Raw genomic sequence first — 20,053 nt, forward strand, 5'->3', positions numbered from 1 at the left:
GCCCTCAAGTGTCTTTTCTTGACTCTGAAAACACTTTTGTTAATTTTAGTATAAGAATGTACTGGACGTTTCTGTTGCTAAGCAGCAGACACATATACAAAATACTGGGCCTATTCTTAATATGCATGTGCACATATTTGCAATATACAGCTCTTTAAAACTTTGCCCTAGCTAATGCTTCACATTTTGTGTGCAGAGGGCATGTTGCTAACAGCATCTCAGTGGGGCTTTATTTTTATTGGACCTTCTGAATATTATTCTTTTATATTGCATAAAATAGAATATGCAAGGGGAGGACTCAGTTTGATAAAGACTATATAATACAAAAATGACAGAGTGAGCTTTTAGATTTGTGCCCTGGAGACTTTATCTAAGAAAGAAACATAGGACACCAGCGAGAGAAACTTCTATCAGTGATAAAACTTGTCTCCTGGGGGGACTACATGATAACATTATCTGTGAGACATATTTTTTATTGGCAATCCTTTCATGTTCCCTACAGATTCTGTGCTTGTCTTTGACAATTCTTAGTTTATCTCCTCTTCCTCTTTTGTATTGTTTTTTTTCTTGTAGCACAAAGCAGCTAGTAAAGAATGATGGTAGGTGTCAGCACCCCCAATCTGATACTTTCCAGTTTATGTTGGACTTCAGCTCCTGTTGTCTCCAGCTAGCACCATGCTGACTATGCAATTCTTGGAGCTACAGCCAAACATCTGTCTGGGCAGCACTAGATTGGGAAAAACCAGCTAAAACAACAAACATGAAAGCAGGAAAATCATTTGCTTGACCTTCATTTAACATTTAGTAGCATTTTTTTTTTAGAAAGACCCTGGTCATACATTGGGCTTCAATGTAGTCCTTACATTTTACTTTTTCTGACACACAAACACATTTCCACAATCAGTTTAAAAAGACGTGAAACGGACTTCTCAATTCAGACGATCACATTTTAGATTGACCCCACTTCTCCATTCCTCCCTTTCTGCAAATTAGCAACCAACCACAAAATCATCCATTAACAAGTGTGTCCCATTTTGTCATTAACAGTAAGTTAGCAGAATAAGAAAGAAGCATAGCAGAAAAGTAGTACAGTATATCTGCAGTATTGTATCTTTTGGTTGTTGTTGTTGTTCCAAAGTTGTTATTTGTAGATTACTAGTTTGGAAATTAATATTAATTGAAAAGTTCCTACTTTGCTTGCGGACTTATTGAATGGGATGATCAAATGGGCTATTTGTAAGGTGCTTTTATTTCACTGTGTAACCTGAGGTATGATTGCCCAAATTATTCTAATAGATCTTTAGGCACAAAGTTTAGTAAACTGCTCTTTTTCAGTAGTTCTCATTCATAAGGCGTGTTAGGCTTCCTTTGTACCTAGAGCTCATCTTTTTCACTAATTATAAAAAAAATATTGGTCATCTTGAACTGAAGAGAAAGGTAAGAGATAAATTAAATGAATAGATTAAATAAATAAAAAATGGGCACCAGCACACTAGAATTGAACTCCACTGCTGCTTCCATAGTCAGTCATGTCTGAAAAGAGATAATTGTCTGTGTAACAAAGTGAAAAATGATCAAAACTGTCCATTTGTACAGAAAAATATGGCTGACTTAACAAGTACGGTGCTCACTTTGATGTTCCAAAATGCTTTTTGTCTTCATCTAAGAAATGCAGACTTGAAGTACAGCCAGAATAATTTATCCAATTTCTTAAATCAAAGAGGGGATGGACCAACATTTTCAGTTTCCAGAAACAAAAAAAAGTTTTTATTATGATTAAATAGCTGCTTTTTATATTTGTCTTCTCCTAGGAACTGAAAGTTACTTTCTTTCCTTCCCCAATCAGATTCTGGTTAGAAATTCTAACTCTAACTGTAATCTCACACATCTCAAGGGCATGAAGTTGGAAAAGGCTGCTATAGCATTTATTTTTAAAAGTAATTGTCAGATGGATGACTATTAAATAACTGCAAGTGTATTGGATTTTTTAAAACTCCTAAAGCATAACATGCTGTATAAAATAGGGTTCTGCCAAATACAATTGGAGTATACTTATCATCTTTAATCTGCAAGAGTTTGTCTCAATGTAGGAACTGTGGTGGTGTAGTGGTTAGAATGTAGTATTGTGGGCTAACTCTGCCTACTGCTAGAAGTTCAATCCTGATGGGGCTCAAGGTTGACTCAGCTTTCCATCCTTCCGAGGTCGATAAAATGAGGACCCAGATTGTTGGGGGCAATATGCTGACTCTGTAAACCACTCAGAGAGTGTTGTAAAGCATTGTGGAGTGGTATATAAGTCTAAGTGCTCTTGCTATTTTATTAATATAAATTGTCTTTTATAGTTCTAAATTATTACCACAATGTTTTCAGTTAAAAATACTTAAAGATTAATGTCCCTTGCTAATAACAGCACATGTGGAATCCTCATTTGAATGATCAGTAAGCAGGTACTTTGCTCTGTCTATAATTCTGTAACTTTAGCAAAGGCTAGTATTTGGTTAACTTTGCTGGCTTGCTCAGAAGCTAAGCAAAACTGCACTTGGTTTGTACTTGGAATGCAAGACCAGCAGGAAACCCCATGGTTGTAGCCTAGGTTTAGAAATTTTAAAAATATAGTAAGGGCAACCACCCCCGTACTATTGCCAAACAATCCCAAATTTATGTCTGGGTAGCTGTCAGATTTTAAGCTTGTCTTAAGGCATCTATACCTTACAAAACAAACTGTAAGCAACTAGTGGCAGCTTTAGCAGCATGAGGAGGAAGAAACTAGGGTACATGACTGGACATATTTTTAACCAACTCTAAGCTATGGAGAAATGTTGTTCAAACACTATAACTCTATAAAGATTCTCTTGTCCCTTTTTTAATATCCCTTTGGTTGTTGAAGAAAGAAACAGTAGATTTCAGATAGATAAATTTCAAGATTTACTGTTTTAACAGTTGTTCACATATAAGCCATAAATATGAACAGAGCTTTTAATTTAAACATCTGGATTATGTGTCCATAAATGGCTACCTCAGATAACTCAAGGGTAGTGTAACCTGTTCAATTGCTTCTCCGTAGTGCAAAATTTACTGCAATGGGTACCTTCCCCTTCTCTTCCATTCCTATTGTTATTCCTTTTTCCCCCAATATCTTTATTACCCTTTTATCCACTCTGTCAATTTTGATGTTAAGATTTATAAAATTTGAAAAATCCACCTTCCTTCCTGCCTTCCTTCCATCCCCTCACTTTCCTTCCTCATTTTTACTTCAGGAAATCACCAAACGGGAAGCAGCGAGTAGGCAGTTAAGCTGTATTCAGCTGCCTGTCGACTCGTCAGTGGTATGTAAGATCTGGCATGAACACCACAAGCTTTGTCTGATAGTTTTCTTTGCCTCAATCTCTCTCTCTCTCTCTCTCTCTGCCTGTCTACACTCTGTCTCTGTGTTGTGAGCAGTCACATCATTGCCACTGTTCTCATTACGATAGATGTTTGGTTATGAATTTGTTCTCATTGTCAAGTTGACCTTGATTTTAAGTCTCTTCCTTCTTTGCTGGGAATTAAGAGCATATCTCTCCAATGAGTGTAAATCTCTTTGAGATTCCTGCCTATCAAGATTCCTTTTTATAAATTTTATGGCCCCTGCTAGCATTTCTAAAAGAGGAAGATCTTGAACTTCCTACCATCTTAGAAGCCTACCAGTGTGCCCTAACCCTAACCCTTCAGCTCATAAATGGATAGAAACACTTGCCACTTGCTGTAACTTTCCATGTAATTCTTGGTTTTGATTGAGCCAAGATAATTGATCGTTGCTTACATTTACCTATTAATATACGCTCATTTCAATGAATATAGGTTTATGTTCCTAATTTTTGGAGACAGAGTATTATTGTTTCAGCTGTCTCAGTTGTATTACCAACAGGAAAGGAGTGTAAACTTAGGCCCAGGAGTTCATTCAGGTCAGTAAGAAATTTGCCCATATGCCCAACAAGAAAATATAATGCATATAGTTGCACATCATAATCTCCCTTATAGACATGCCTTACAAATGTCACTTAACCCTCCTGCATGCCAATGCTGACTCCCTTTAAAAAGAGAGAGAGAGAAAGGGAGAGAGACAGAGACACTAGGAAAACGTACCAAAGACAGACGGGACCTAAAATCAAGCATGCTATGTGGATGTTCATATGTGAGAAGACTCTGTCCTAAAAATGGCCATTCTAGAATTGAGGCAGCTACTGACAGCATATATAATATATAACCAGAGACCTTGGGAAATTTTTTATTGACTGGAGGTTAGAAAAAAGGGTACATAGGAGAGGTCAGAAAAAAAGAGGAATACTCCCTTCTTAAAGGATTTATAAAATGTTATTTTATAATATTGTTACAGCCTTTTAAAACTGAATAAAAAAGACAACATACTTGTGTATGTGTCAAATACCGACATCATGCAAATCTTCTACCCTGTCTTATATCTATGAAGTCAAGCACATCACAAATTCTGCCATTGCCGTGTTCTCTTATAAACCTGTCTTTCCCGATTTTCCTCAGTTTCTTCTGGTATTGGAAGTGGGGGCTTCTGTTTAGATCAGGGGTCTTCAAACTTGGCCCTTTTATGACTTGTGGACTTCAACTCCCAGAAGTCCTCAGCCAGCATGGCTGGTTGAAGAATTCTGGGAGTTGAAGTCCACAAGTCATAAAAGGGCCTAGTTTGAAGACCCCTGGTTTAGATCCTTTGTTTTGAGTACCCAGATTTCTCCCAATCTGGTGCTTTCCATAGATATTGAAACCACACCATCCTCTGGCCAGCATGATGTACACTTCTGGAGAGCACCAGAGTGAGGACAACTGTTATAGCCATAGGCTGCCTTCCCTATATACTGGTCAGTTCCTGGCGCATCTCATGCTTATCATAAACAAACTGTACCTTTGCTCACCTAATGCCTTTTTCATTCAGAAAGGCAAACTTGGAGTGAAAAAACAGGTACTTTCTTTGGGAACCTAGGTGGGTAAGGCTTGCCTGTGGTAAATTAGTGTGCTTAGCATTTTCAAGTTGCTGTTGGGTTCTACGGCAGGATGCTGTTAAAAAAATGGGTTTGGTGCTAAAGGGAGGGAGGATAAAACACACTGGCACTTGTATTAAATACCACATCAGAGAAACTGTCACCTAATAAGTAAAAACACCTGTTTGGAATGCAGACAAAAAAAAATGGGGAAAGCATATCAAATTCAATTTTTGCAAACTGCAATGTTATTGAAAGGCTTTTAATGCAGACTTCCTTCTTATTTTAAAATAAGGATGATTTTACTGACCAATATCGTTAATGCTTTTTTTGAGTTTTTAACAAGCATTATCTTCAAACATCTGTGAAGATTTTTTTTTGTATGTGATGTAGACCCAGCATCATTTTACATGATTTGTAATATAATATACATATATTTAATTTGCATGTTTAACAAAACTGTAAAGAAACAGGTCTGCACAGGCATTTTTCTCATGTTCACACGATCTTTTTAAAGTCAGATTTGAATTGCAGGAAAAGTTGCTTGACAGGACACAGACATCCATCCATTCTCCAAGCTTAAAGCCAATCCATTACCCATTGGACTGTGTAGATTTTGAAGCATATGAACAGAGGTGACATTTCGGAAATATTTTTTATTTATTTTATTTTTATTTTACTATGAAATTTATTTACTGCCCATCTCATGTCAAATGACTTTAGGAGGCTTACAGCATAAATATTTAATTAAGATTGCCATTTATCTCAAGTTAATCATTTATTATTGAGAAAATGAGCTCAAATGCACTGTCTCAATAAAGAGAAATGGGCAGCTATGTTACTACCATGTTATTAATTCTGAGGATCATTCTCAAGGGACCATTTCCATTATGACATTTAAGCAACACAAAATAAATAAAGACCATCCCTTACATTGGACTAAATTATTTTGGTATAAGGGATCGGTTAATCATGAAAGATTGAAATACTACACTTAAATTAACATGCATTAAGGCAACCACTAAGAGAAAATTACTTTATCTTTTTTATATACTGTACTTCTTATAATACTTTATGAAGAAATATGGGTAAGACCTAACTAAATTACTAATAAATTAATTCATATAGTTGCAGATGGATTACTGCTTCTAGCCTTATTTTAGCATTAAAAGAAGCAGATGACTTCTAATATGTTTATTGGAAAAATATCCAAAGGAAGGGACATCAACTTAACTCTGAATCACAATAAAAATCTAGTCACAAGTTCATCTGAACTGTATCATGTATTCTTCAGAGGTTTGTTGTTGGTTTCATTTGCTTAGAATAGCTTTACTTAAACCTTCAAAAACAGGATTCTGTCCTGTTGGAAAGAGCCCAAGGACGTGCATGCTGGCTTCATTGCCTTGATCCTGACCTCTTAAGTGTTAGTAAGGAGGATTTGAGTAGAAATTGGTGGAATCCTGTTTGAATGAATACAATTCACTGGATGTCAAATCCAAGGAAAATCCAGATCAAGTAGGAGATTTTCTTCAAATTTTCACAATCAGTAGCCAGACCCAAATGGAGAAGAGCAGGGAGCATCATGCAGAACTCATGTTCTTTCCCTGTTTTATGTTTTCCAAGGGCTGAATAGGGATAGAAAGGTGCAGGGTTTCCTATTTATGAATTCCCTGTGCTTAAATGCAAGATACAGCTTTAAAAAGTCCATAGCTTGATTGGAAAGAAATGCCTTGCAGATATGTTTACACAGATGCACAAGCACACATTTAATTGGAAAAATAAAGGTCAGTGCATTGATGATGTGACCTGGATGCTAATCAGGCAAACATTTCAATTAATTTTAAAAGCCTGCTATTGCACATTATCCTCCCAACCAAACCTGTTCCACTTTTCAAGTTTTTCTCAAGCATCAAGTGCCATCATGGTGAGCTAAACCTTTTTAGTACAGCAGCATGGATCTTGTCATATTTTGCTGGGTTAATTGCCTTTTTTCCTGATTTCATAAGGTTTTTTGCATATGTGTGTGTTATCACCTATTGATTTCCTCTGTTGACTGTCTCTATGAAGCTATCTTGGGTCATAATTGCCAGAAAAGCAGCCTTCAGTCCTTCTGGACTATTTATTCCTGGTTCATACAATAGATTATTAAGTTACATTAAGTCATTATCGCTTAATTGTGGTTTCCTTAAACCATAGTTAACTGAGTTCAAATGTCATAGATAGTCATTAACCATGGCTTATAAATTACAGTGCTTATACACAAAACATGTTAAACCAAAATCAAAGCACATGTGACTTAGTGCTAAGTCTTATTATCATTTGATTGGTCCAGAGATGGGCTCCAAAATGGTAATAAAGTTTGATTTGAAAATGAGGTCAAGAAAGAAAATGAAGTGGACAAATAAAGACAATTACCATTGAATGTTAAAGAAATTATAGGGTAACTCTCAAATAAAAAAGGCCTTGTGAACTTCATTATAATTTGATAAAAAAGCCTTGTCAGTATGGCAAATGCCCATTATTTACAGGCTCTTGATTCTGATTTCACTGTCAGAAGCCAAACATTACTTTTGAGAGACAGCCCTTCAATTCATCCTAATGACTGTTGAATTAAATCAAGGATAGGCCCAGAATGTCTGTCCCCCAAATCATATTACTAAAATAGATGTCCATTTCATCTCAACTAGATCTCTAATTAACCAATTTTGAGAGGTAAAAGTTAGGCTGTTGTATGAAACTGCAGTGGTTCTGTGGATGGGTAGGTAGGTAGGTAGGTAGGTAGGTAGGTAGATAGATAGATAGATAGATAGATAGATAGATAGATAGATAGATAGATAGATAGATAGATAGATAGAGTTGATCCCTGCCTTGTTCCTTTCAACTATTCAAATTAATGGGTCTGTACTTTATAGGAATCGATCTGAAAAGTATATACAGCAAATTCTGAATCAAGGCTGCATGCAATTGATTAAAATTTCTGCCTTCTACTTACCACCTCCATCACCTCCATTTAGTCAATATAAACAACCAAGACATACTTTCAGATGTCTGATTAAATCTATTGTGATTGGGCTAAAATATTTATTAGAGTAGAAAGAGTTATAAGTGCTTGGAAATTAAGATGATTCCTTTGAAGACCTTGAGGGGAAAATGTTAGAAGGCTGAGAGTTAACAATGCTTCCAGGCCAAGTTTCTAGCAGAATGAGGTTAAAACAATTATTTTTGCTTCTCTCAAGGCCCTTAGCTGCTTTAGTTGCCCTTTTCAAAAATGTATTGTTTAGTACAACTGGACTACAGATGTGGAATTAAATATTTGCATGCCTCATGTTGTGGAAAGTTGTGTCCTAATGTGGCAACAGTTTCTGTGGAGCAGTGAACCTTGTGTGTAGGGGGGAGGAAGAGTCCTCTTATTCAGACAGGGAATGGCCAGGTAACTTATCCTATTTTTCCTGCTGGCTAAGGAGTTTTGTTTCTCTCTAGGGGGATGCTACTAAGTCCGATTCTGAGGGGGAACTTTTTCCCCATACTTTGGAAGAAGAGTGTGGACTTAAGCAAAATTTTTCAAATCCAGCTTGTAAGTAACAAAGTGATTATTGCTGTTTTTCCTGCTAAGAAATGTTTTCCATTTGTTATACGTATTCTTATTTTCTTGGTTATTAAGTATAAAAAAGCAGAAAAAGAGGAAATGCATTACCTTTCTTTAGTAATACCTTTATTGATTTATATTCTGGTATCAACTCATAGCAGTCACATAAATAGTTTTTCTCAGGACTCTCCAACATGGTCCTTCAAGTCTTCCAGAGATGCACCCATAACCATCGTATCTGAGTCCATCCATCTTGTTCTGATGAGAAGCAAAACATTTTCTTCTTTCTCAAGGAAAAAAAACACTCGAGTTGCCTTTTGAAGGAAAAAAAAGCACCTTTCAGGCAGCTATGACCTAGAAGACTGAGAATCTCCACAGAAGTCTTTGTATAATATATCTGAATTAGTTTCCTTAGTAGTATCTAGATGGACTGCAAAAATCTGATTGATCATTAGATGGCAGCAAGGGGTTCAGATGCCTCTATATTTGTTACGATCTAGTGGCAAAATCTACCAGATTTTTAGTAGTGCACATACAGTAGCTGCAGCAACAATAGTGTGTGTTTTTGTGTGTGTGTGTGTGTGTGTGTGTGTGTGTGTTGTGTGTGTGTGTTTATAGCTTCAGTCAATATGATGTAAGAGATACCTTGAGAAAGATTCTCTTCACTTGAGAGAGGAGCATGGGATAATGTTGTAGATAATTTGGAATGTGATGCGTGGCTCATCATAAAGCTCATATTTGGGACAAATATCTCTCCATGGCAAAGAGTGAAAAGATTGCTCTGAGTGTACCTTAAGAATGAGAAATCTATGACCATCATAGGTTAAAACCTGTTAAATCCTGACTTCTGTGATAGAAAAACAGTAGTGCTTACAGTTCAGAAACAACAAGAAGACCGTTTCTAGCACACCTCTGCTAGATGTGATTGCCGTCTATCTTGCATACTACAGAGAGGAAGCTGGTAGTATCTTAAATCAAGAGTAGGAAAACAGAGGAGTGCAATTGGCAATTCAAGGTACTGGTAATGGTGTTCAAGGCCCTACATGGCATGGGTCCGGAGTACCTCAGGGATCAACTTCCCTCCGCCCTGTGCGTTCCCACAGAGAGGGCCTCCCCAGGGTGCCATCGGTCAGAGAATGTCGTCTGGTGGCCCCCAGGGGGAGGGCCTTCTCTGTGGGCGCCCGGGATTTATGGAATCGGTTGCCGGTCGAGCTCCGGATGGCACCCAACCTTCACTCCTTCCGACCCGATCTGAAGACTCACTTATTCGAACAAGCCGGCCTGGCCTGATGGGGGATGGGTTGGGATTTTATTGTTGTTTTTAATATATCTATTTATTGTTTTAGTTTGGGCATTGTGTTTAATTCTTTTTTAACTTTTGTACCTTTGTATTTTTATATGTTTGCCCTGTTCACCGCCCTGAGTCCCTCAGGAGAAGGGCGGTATACAAATAAAAAAAAAAAATTCATGAGCATACATTAAAGGGACTAGAGAACCTGGAAAATGAAGATTTAAGAGTCTTGTATTAGAAGATTGAGAGGCATAAGAAAGAGGAATGATCAAGACACATATGAAAACTGTCCTGATCACATCAAATCGTATGTCTCTGACAATATAGGGCATGATACGAATGTTTTGGTTTTTTCTTTTTTCAGTGATGGCTCTTTGTGACCGCCCAGAGCTAAAGAAGAGCTTGACGCCCCCACTTATCATTCACACAGCAGCTACACCCATGTCCATGCCAAAAAGTGCCATCTATGGAGAAGTGGCTCAGGACTATGGTTCCCGAAGAGCTAGTGGCATCTCCATGGAGCCTAATACATTTGATCTCAAATCCCCGGTATGTGGCTCACCTTCTCCCTTGTATCCTTTGCTCCTTGCCTTTGCTCCCCATTTGCCAGCATATTTTAAAATTAATTTATTCCACCGGTTGGATGTCTTTTTGGCACTGTTACTTTAGTTCTTGCTTCTAGCATTCTGTTGATATCCCTTGTGTTCTCACTTGCATCACTTCAGGTCAGTGCCCGGAGTTCTCCACATAGCCCATGGAATGCAGGAAGTAGTTGGAACAGCCGCAGGTCGAGCTGGAACAGCATCGGGCGGGCACCTAGCTTGAAACGCCGTACAAACCAGAGCAGTGAGCATAAATCCCTTTTGTCAGGGAATGGGAAGCAGAGTTCGGAGGAAGGGGAAAGCTCAGATGAAGAGCAATGCAGCAGGACTGGGAGCATCAACAGCTCTATACCTCACCGCATGGAGTCACTAGAGACCAAAGGCTCCTTTGATTTCCAAGATACCCTGCAGGTGCCTTCTCTTTACCGGACCAGCAGCATCCACAGTAGCCACAGCTCTGCAGCAGACTACAATGGCAAAACCACCTCAAGAGTCTTGATTCAGCAGCTTCATTTGGATGATCCGTTCCCAGAATGTGATGATTTGGATGATGAAGGCAATTTAGTAAGTGAGAGCTAGCTTACTTGGCACCTTTTTGCTTGTGTTTTGATTGTTTGCCATAGAAGAGAATGAAATGTTTTGATCCTTGTTAATTTGCAGTAGCATAACATATCGTGCCAATATATTCTTATCTATTGGGCACTGACATAAAAAGGTAAAGGTAAAGGTTCCCCTGCACATGCGTGCTAGTCGTTTCCAACTCTAGGGGCCGGTACTCATCTCCATTTCAAAGCCGAAGAGCCAGCGTTTGTCCGAGGACGTCTCCGTGGTCATGTGGCCGGCATGACTAGACACCAAAGGCGCACGGAACGCTGTTACCTTCCCACCGTAGTGGTACCTATTTTTCTACTTGCATTTTTATGTGCTTTCGAACAGCTAGGTTGGCAGAAGCTGGGACGAGTAACAGGCGCTCACTCTGTTACACGGCACTCGGGATTCGACCCACCAAACTGCCGACTTTCTGATCGACAAGCTCAGCGTCCTAACCTACTGAGCCACCGCGTCCCCTGGGCACTGACATACCCATTTGTTAATAAATAACTGAAGACTGTAAGCTAGAGAAATCAGAGTCTTCGTAACTTTAACATGCCCATAAGAGATTGTGTCATGCCATCATATCATATCATAATATATCACAGTATATCATAATATATCATATTGGCAGGGCTGGCACAAATCTTTAAACTTAAGTAGTCATTTGGACAAAAATATCTAGAAGTTCTATATGTTTCCAACTTCCTATCTTTTTATTCTTTAGTCTAGCTCTCATCACATAATCTTCATACTGTATGTCATCTTGAATCCAAATAACTTTGTCAGTTTGCCTTTTCTGCTTTTATTGGAAAGTAAGGAGAAAGGCACATTGGCCAATGCATTGCAGGGGCACAATCACTTTCTGCCTTACTCCAGCTGGGAGATTGAAAGAGAAGATAAACCTGGTCAGGATATATATATATATTTTTATAACCAGAGCTAGCCCTGGTTACAGTTTGGCCTGAACAAAGGGCAAGTTAATCCCACCTAAGGAAAACAACCTATATTGGTTGTTGAATGAATTCATCACAAGACAACATCTTTTACAACAGCTAAAGGTTAAGGCCAGCTTAAGGCCGCAGATTGGAGCTGAGTTAGCTGTATCACTCTGCTTAACAGTAGAGCTGTGCAACAGAAGTCTCGACTGGGGGTGGGGAGAAGTATAGAGAGAATGCCCAGCCTTTTCCTCCCAATCTTCCTTTTCATGTCAGAACAGGAAGGAGGAGAACAAACTCAAGCTCCATTAGCCCAAGAATCTGTGCTTTGTTTGCTAGAAGATGTGTGAGGCACCAGGAGTAATTTGATTGCCTTCAGCAATTATGCACACAAAAGAAATAGGGAAAATAGCCTTTTTTAAAAGTCAGGGCTATATAATCTCCTTAATTTCAAGCAGGTGATTTCTTCTGGCATTAACTGTTATTAAGATTCCTAAGTAAAGGGCAAAAATTGGCCTCTTTGTCTCATAGGGCCATAGGAATTTTTGTATTAACTTCAATATAAAAAGGTAATGCTCTTGTTAGCGATGTTTTTTTTTTCTGGGCCACTAAGAAGCCATTTCCCAAGAAGGAAATGCTAGTTAACATCAGTAGGCATGGTCCTAAAAACAAGAGAAAAAGTCACTTGCAATTTGAAGCAGATAAAGATAAAGCTACATTAGCTTTTACATGACAGCAAAACACTGCCATTTGCGGTGGGATCTTTAAATTCCAGCACTGCTCAAGACAACAGAAAAACCATCAGAGATGGTTATAAGAAAGCAAATTGCAAGACAGAAACCTGAAACTTCAACTTGATCAAGGGCAACTAGAGAGATTGTACGTGACACCCATTAGAAAGGAACATGGTCTTTGGGTGCTCTGACGGTGTGGAATATAACTATTGAAGTAACAGTCTGTAGAAATCCTCCCTTGTGTAGCCCTGACTCCTGGAATGGCAAGCAAGGACTGCATGATAGCATCATGCTAGATAATGATAGTAACTTAATTAGCCTCAAAAACAATTAAGGCTTGATGAAATTGAATTCAATCTGTCAAACTCCAATTCTGCAACATCACATTTAAAAAATAGTGAAGGTGAGCAGGCATACCAGCTTTAAGTAGAGAAAATGAGTGGACTGGAAGACCAAGGACCAAGGTAGATATACCGTTAATTATGCGCTTTCATAATGCATAACAAAAACAGTATGCACTAATGTTTTTGTTAGGTAAATATAGACTAAGCGGATTTTCTAGGAAGGACTCCATTGGTAACAGTAAGTGGCATCCTTTAAAGACTGTTCAGGCTTTCCTTCATTTCCTGTTTATATTGCAAGGTTAACAAATACACTGTAATTGTGCCAAATCTAGTATGCCCCTGAAATATTCAGTAGCTGATTTTTTTTCAGTATCGTCATTTTTTAAATATTGGACTTCTCTTCATCACTTGGTGGAGCAGCCCTAAAGGACTTGGAAAATTTAATTTAATTTTTTTTAATTTTAATTCCATTTATATCCCGCCCTTCTCCGAAGACTCAGGGCAGCTTACAAGCTTAGCAGTAGCCTTCATTCTATGTATATGCCTGCTTATTAGGGCTTTCACACACACCCCAAGCGGCATTATTACAAAGTCAGCTTAATTGCCCCCAACAATCTGGGTCCTCATTTTACCTATCTCGGAAGGATGGAAGGCTGAGTCAACCTCAAATGCCACGATGTGTTTACACCTACAAATATCAGCACTGTGCAAGCTACAAGGCTAATATTTGCTCCACCTATTGCTAGTCTATAACACATTTATTGACTGATTGCTGATAGTTGATCCTAAAAGGCTGAATCTATTCACTACTTCAGGATCTTCATTGTCTATTCTGTGGGTGGTTGTTCTACCAGTTGTCATTTGTTTGTTTTGTTTTTTTTTAATTCCATTTATATCCCGCCCTTCTCCGAAGACTCAGGGCGGCTTACAAGCTTAGCAATAGCCTTCATTCTATGTATATGCCTGCTTATTAGGGCTTTCATACACCCCCCCCAAGCGGCATTATTACAAAGTCAGCTTAATTGCCCCCCACAATCTGGGTCCTCATTTTACCTACCTCGGAAGGATGGAAGGCTGAGTCAACCTTGAGCCTGGTGGGACGCGAACCTGCACTAATTGCAGGCAGCTGGTGTTACTTAAGGAGGCACTAGCCCACTGCTCCACCAAGGCTCTTTAAACTTAGCCCCATTGTTCACTGTGTTCCTTTAATATTATTATTAGGACTTACAGATTCTCTTTCAGCTACATTTTCAGCTATCATTGTAGTATCATCAGCATAGAGCGGGTTATAGATTTTTCTTCTAAATATTTTATAACTACATGAATTTCTCTCAGTCCATCTTCCCTTAATACACATTTGGCATATTGGTTGAATAAATAAGAGGAGAGTTTACGGCCTTGTCTCACTCCTTTGCCAACCTGGAGCTAGTCTGTTATGCCTGTACTGTAGCTGCCCAGCCAGAAAAGTTGGTTGGTTGTTTGGACTGATGAATCAATCAACTGAATATTCTTGCTTAAAAATCATTATAATGTTGCACAAAGTGTGAAAAAATAATTTATTTTATTTTATTTTAATTCCATTTATATCCCGCCCTTCTCCGAAGACTCAGGGCGGCTTACAAGCTTAGCAGTAGCCTTCATTCTATGTATATGCCTGCTTATTAGGGCTTTCACACACATCCTCAAGCGGCATTATTACAAAGTCAGCTTAATTGCCCCCAACAATCTGGGTCCTCATTTTACCTACCTCGGAAGAATGGAAGGCTGAGTCAACCTTGAGCCTGGTGGGACTCGAACCTGCAATAATTGCAGGCAGCTGGTGTTACTTAAGGAGGCATTAGCCCACTGCTCCACCAAGGCTCTTAATGGAATGACAAGAAGTTAATAATAAAATGGTTGAAAACATTAAAACAACAAAACACTAAACTTACAAGGCCAAATTAAAAAAAATGTTTTGAAACCTTTTTTGGAAACAATGAGTGTGAGGTAATTTTAAATATACTACAGTTTGAGTGCAATATGGGGGGAAAAATGAGAGGCCTTTTCCTATAATTTAATAGCAACATATGTTAATAATAAGACAAATAGTCCCTTAATTTGTAATAATATAAACCATTAAAACAGTTAAAATTAAAACCGTTATCTTGAATAAAGCAAAAGTAATCAGTTTTGGATCTTTCAATATTGATATAATATCTCCAAATCACACACTCAAGTGCAATATTTTGTGCATCTAACCATCTGCTGTTCAGAGTTAGCCCTTTTAAGTACATGATAATCATGTAGATATGATCGAACTAGGATTTAAAGACAAATCAGTCAAAATCAAGCTAGTACACTAAGTATAGCTGTTCAAATACAATCCTTTCTGTTTCACTCTCCTAGAAAATCAACAAGAGTAAATTATCAAGGACACTCTCACGCTAGGAACCTGATCTTTTAGGATTGCAAAATTTCTGGAACAGCTTCACTCCCATAATTTGTATGCTTACCTTTCTTCTGACCAGAAGCAGTTCTGCTTTGTTTAGTACATTTATAGTCAGAGAAATTTAAATACGCCTACTCAGTGGAAACTCTGAAGGCTTAAAAAAATATATCCCTATTTGTCAATAACAGGTGGCCGTCAAGTTACCTCCATACATTCAGCAACTGTTTGAAGTTTCAACAGGTCCTCTGCGTTCCAGTATTGCAGCACTCTCACAAACATGCTTTTGCAAGCTGGGCACTCAGCACCTGGATCAAAATTATGACATCGTGCAGTCACATGATATGGAATGGGACAACTCACCGCAGCCAACTCGCTGCAGGCAACTCGTACGGGAAAATACACCACAGGACAATTTAACAATTCAATTTAGTTATTTAAAGTAAATTAAAAAATCATTTCATTTTTGCCATTCACATTTCATTCGGTCACTCATTCGGCATCCTTTCTTTAATGATTTTATTCCACCATTTCTTTGATATTACTGTAACTCTTCTCCCACAGCGAGTGGTCCTGTGGAAAAGTTGGCTGTGGCGAGTTGTCATAGACCCCATGTGATATGATTTCTGACGTTCCCTGCCAGCTTCTAACAGGCAAAGTTAATGACTTCTGACTTCTGGCAGAAGTCAGAAATCGAGATCCTCGCTTAACGACAGCTTCTCAGACTGCCATTACTAAGTGGTGTAGTTGTGATGTCACACTTTACAACCTCATCACTTAGCAATGACAGTTTTGGTCCCAATTTGTTCACCACCTGTATAAGTAGAATGTGCCTTTAAGTCAGTATTTAATTCCCACCTGAACAAATTTCTGCCATTTTCTTGGCAAGGTTTTTTTTTTGCCATTGCCTGTTACTTAAGGCTGAGAGGAGGTGACTGGCCCAGGGTAACCCAGTGGCTTCATGCCAAAGGCAGGACTAGAACTCAGGATCTCCTGTTTTCTGGCCTGATACCTTAGCCACTATACCAAATTGGCTCCTATATATGTAATACACCAGTTGATATTTTTAAAAATGAAGCAGGTTGCACCATCGGCCAAATGTTCTTTTTGGGGGATACATATGTTCAGTCTTGGCTTGCATTGCTAAATTTCAGCTTCTCTTCACAATATTTACTATCTTAAATGCATTTATTGCTGTGTTTTCTTCTCCTACATCTTTATTCATGCTGACCAGGTGTGTCTTCTGAAGTAGATGAGATTTGAATAAAATAACTGAGCCATCGCTTTGAACATAATGTGAACTCTAGAAGCAATCAAGCTGATTGTAAGCAAGCTAGCACTTCTAGTCTTCCCAAGGAGAGAAACTGAAATTATACTGCGGCACTCTTGTTCCACTGATGTTTCTCAAATATACTGGATACCAATGTCTATAATCCTCAACCAACACAGGCACTGAATATTATATACAATAAACTGCAAGTGATGGAACACATAGTCCAATATATCCAGAGAACTCCAGGTTGGGAGAACTGAGTCTGAAGAACTTTTTTAAAAACATGCAAAATATTGTATCTGAACAGGTACCAATATGTTACTCAGGAGAGTCCAAACATACACAAACATCATCTCTTATAGACAAAACAAATGTTATCTCATTTAGCCTTTTAATGGTTTGACCACATAGTTAACTATCTTTATCTATTAAATACCCTTCATGGATTACTGCCTTGTCATGACGAAGGGGCTTGTGTAATTCAATGAAGCTATGAGCTATGCCGTGCAGGACCACCCAAGATGGACAGGTCATAGCCGAGAGTTCTGACAAAATGTGATCCACTGGAGAAGAAAATGGCAACCCACTCCAGTATATTTGCCATGAAAACCCTATGGACAGTACCAAAAGGCAAAACGATATGATGCTGGAAGATGAGCCCCTCAGGTCGGATGGTGTCCAATATGCTGCTGGGGAAGAGCAGAGGGCTAGTACTAGTAGCGCCAGAAAGAATGAAGCGACTGGGCCAAAGTTGAAAGGATGCTCAGCTGTGGATGTATCTGGTGGTGAAAGGAAAGTCTGATGCTGTAAAGATTTTTTTTCCATAGGAACCTGGAATGTAAGATCCATGAATCAAGGCAAGCTGGACATGATCAAACAAGAGATGACAAGACTGAACATCAACATCTTAGAAATCAGCGAACTAAAATGGACAGGAATGGGTGAATTTAATTCAGATGACCATCAGGTATACTACTGCGGGCAAGAATCCCTCAGAAGAAATGGAGTAGCCTTCATAGTCAATAAAAGAAAAGGAAAAGCAATACTGGAATACAATACCCAAAATGACAGAATGATCTCAGTTCGAATCCAAGGCAAACCATTCAATATCACAGTAGTGCAAGTCTATGCCCCAACCACCAGTGCTGAAGAGGATGAAATTGATCAGTTCTATGAAGCCTTACAGCACCTTATAGAACTAACACCAAAAATGATGTCCTTATCATCATGGGGGATTGGAATACTAAAGTAGGAAACCAAAAGTAAAAGAAATGCAAGAAAGCAAAATGGCTGTCTGAGGAAGCTTTGCAAATAGCTGAGGAAAGAAGGGAAGTGAAAGGCAAGGGAGAAAAAGAAAAATATGTCCAATTGAATGCAGAATTCCAGAGAATAGCTAGAAGAGATAAGAATGCCTTCTTAAATGAACAGTCCAAAGAAATAGAAGAAAACAATAGAATAGGGAGGACCAGAGATCTCTTCAAGAAAATTGGAGAGATAAAGGGAACGTTCAATGCAAAAATGGGCATGATAAAGAACCAAAATGGCAGGGACCTAACAGAGGCAGAAGAGATTAAGAAGAGGTGGCAAAATTACACAGAAGAACTATACAAGAATGAGCTTAATGTCCCTGATAACCACAATGAGGAGGTCTCTGACCTCGAGCCAGACATCCTAGAATGTGAAGTGAAATGGGCCTTAGGAAAGCTGAGCAACAACAGAGCTAGTGGAGGAGAGAGTATTCCAGCTGAGCTATTCAAAATCTTAAAAGATGAAGCAGTAAAAGTGCTACACTCAATTTGCCAGCAAATTTGGAAAACTCAACAGTGGCCACAGGATTGGAAAAGATCAGTTTACATTCCAATTCCAAAGAAAGGCAGTGCCAAAGAATGTTCAAGCTATCGCACAATTGCACTCATTTCACATGCTAGTAAAGTTATGCTTAAAATCCTACAAGCTAGATTCCAGCAGTATGTGGATCAAGAACTACCAGAAGTACAGGCAGGATTTTGAAGAGGTAGAGGAACTAGAGATCAAATTGCCAAGATACGCTGGATCATGGAGAAAGCTAGGAAGTTGCAGAAAAACATCTACTTCTGCTTCATTGACTATGCTAAAGCCTTTGATTGTGTGGATCACAACAAACTGTGGCAAGTTCTTAAAGAGATGGGAGTACCAGACCATCTTATTTGTCTCTTGAGAAACCTATATGCGGGTCAAGAAGCAACAGTGAGAACTGGAAACGGAACCACTGATTGGTTCAAAATTGGGAAAGGAGTCCGGCAAGGCTGTATACTGTCACACTGCCTATTTAACTTATATGCAGAGCACATCATGAGAAAGGCAAGGCTAGATGAATCAAAAGTTGGAATTAAGATTGCCGGGAGAAATATCAGCAACCTAAGATATGCAGATGATACCACTCTAATGGCAGAAAGTGAAGAGGAACTAAAGAGCCTCTTGTGGCAGGTGAAGAAGGAGAGTGCAAAAGTTGGGCTGAAACTTAACATTAAGAAAACCAATATCATGGCATCCGGCCCTCTCAATTCCTGGCAAATAGATGGGGAAGAAATGGAGGTAGTGACAGATTTTATTTTCCTGGGCTCCAAGAGCACTGCAGACGGGGACTGCAGCCAAGTAATTAAAAGACGCTTGCTCCTGGGGAGGAAAGCCATGGCAAATCAAATACTTTGGCCACCTAATGAGAAGGAAGGACTCACTGGAGAAGAGCCTAATGCTGGGAAAGATTGAGGGCAATAGAAGAAGGGGACGACAGAGAATGAGGTGGCTGGATGGAGTCACTGAAGCAATAGGCGTGAGCTTAAATAGACTCCAGAAGATGGTAGAGGACAGGAAGGCCTGGAGGAATGGTGTCCATGGGGTCGCGATGGGTCGGACATGACTTAGCAGCTGACAACAACAAAAACAACAAAAATAAACAACAGTAGTAGATGGGGAAGAAATGGAGGTAGTGACAGATTTTATTTTCCTGGGCTCCAAGATCACCACAGATGGGGACTGTAGCCAAGAAATTAAAAGACGCTTGCTCCTGGGGAGAAAAGCAATGGCAAATCTAGACAGCACACTAAAAAGCAGAGACCTCACCCTGCCAACAAAAGTGTGTATAGTCAAGGCTATGGTCTTTCCAGTTGTAATGTATGGCAGTGAAAGTTGGACCATAAGAAAGGCTGAGCACCAAAGAATTGAAGCCTTTGAACTATGGTGCTGGAGAAGACTCCTGCGAGTCCCTTGGTCTGCAAGGCGATCAAACCGGTCAGTCCTAG

At 39.0% G+C, this 20,053-nt stretch overlaps 1 protein-coding gene across 1 annotated transcript in view; it reads left to right on the forward strand.

The window, feature by feature from the left end:
- The window catches only part of CACNA1G (calcium voltage-gated channel subunit alpha1 G), a gene marked incomplete at its 5' end in the record, with an annotated part of 425,627 nt that overhangs the window by 295,364 nt on the left and 110,210 nt on the right, over positions 1–20,053 (forward strand). The window contains 4 exons of the mRNA XM_083353918.1: positions 3,258–3,326; positions 8,469–8,562; positions 10,230–10,414; positions 10,591–11,031. Of these exons, the coding sequence (XP_083210044.1) occupies positions 3,258–3,326; positions 8,469–8,562; positions 10,230–10,414; positions 10,591–11,031 (789 nt within the window). The remainder of the gene's footprint in view (positions 1–3,257; positions 3,327–8,468; positions 8,563–10,229; positions 10,415–10,590; positions 11,032–20,053) is intronic.

This window comes from Vipera ursinii, assembly GCF_947247035.1.
Source record: "Vipera ursinii genome assembly, chromosome: 2".
Lineage (NCBI taxonomy): Eukaryota > Metazoa > Chordata > Lepidosauria > Squamata > Viperidae > Vipera > Vipera ursinii.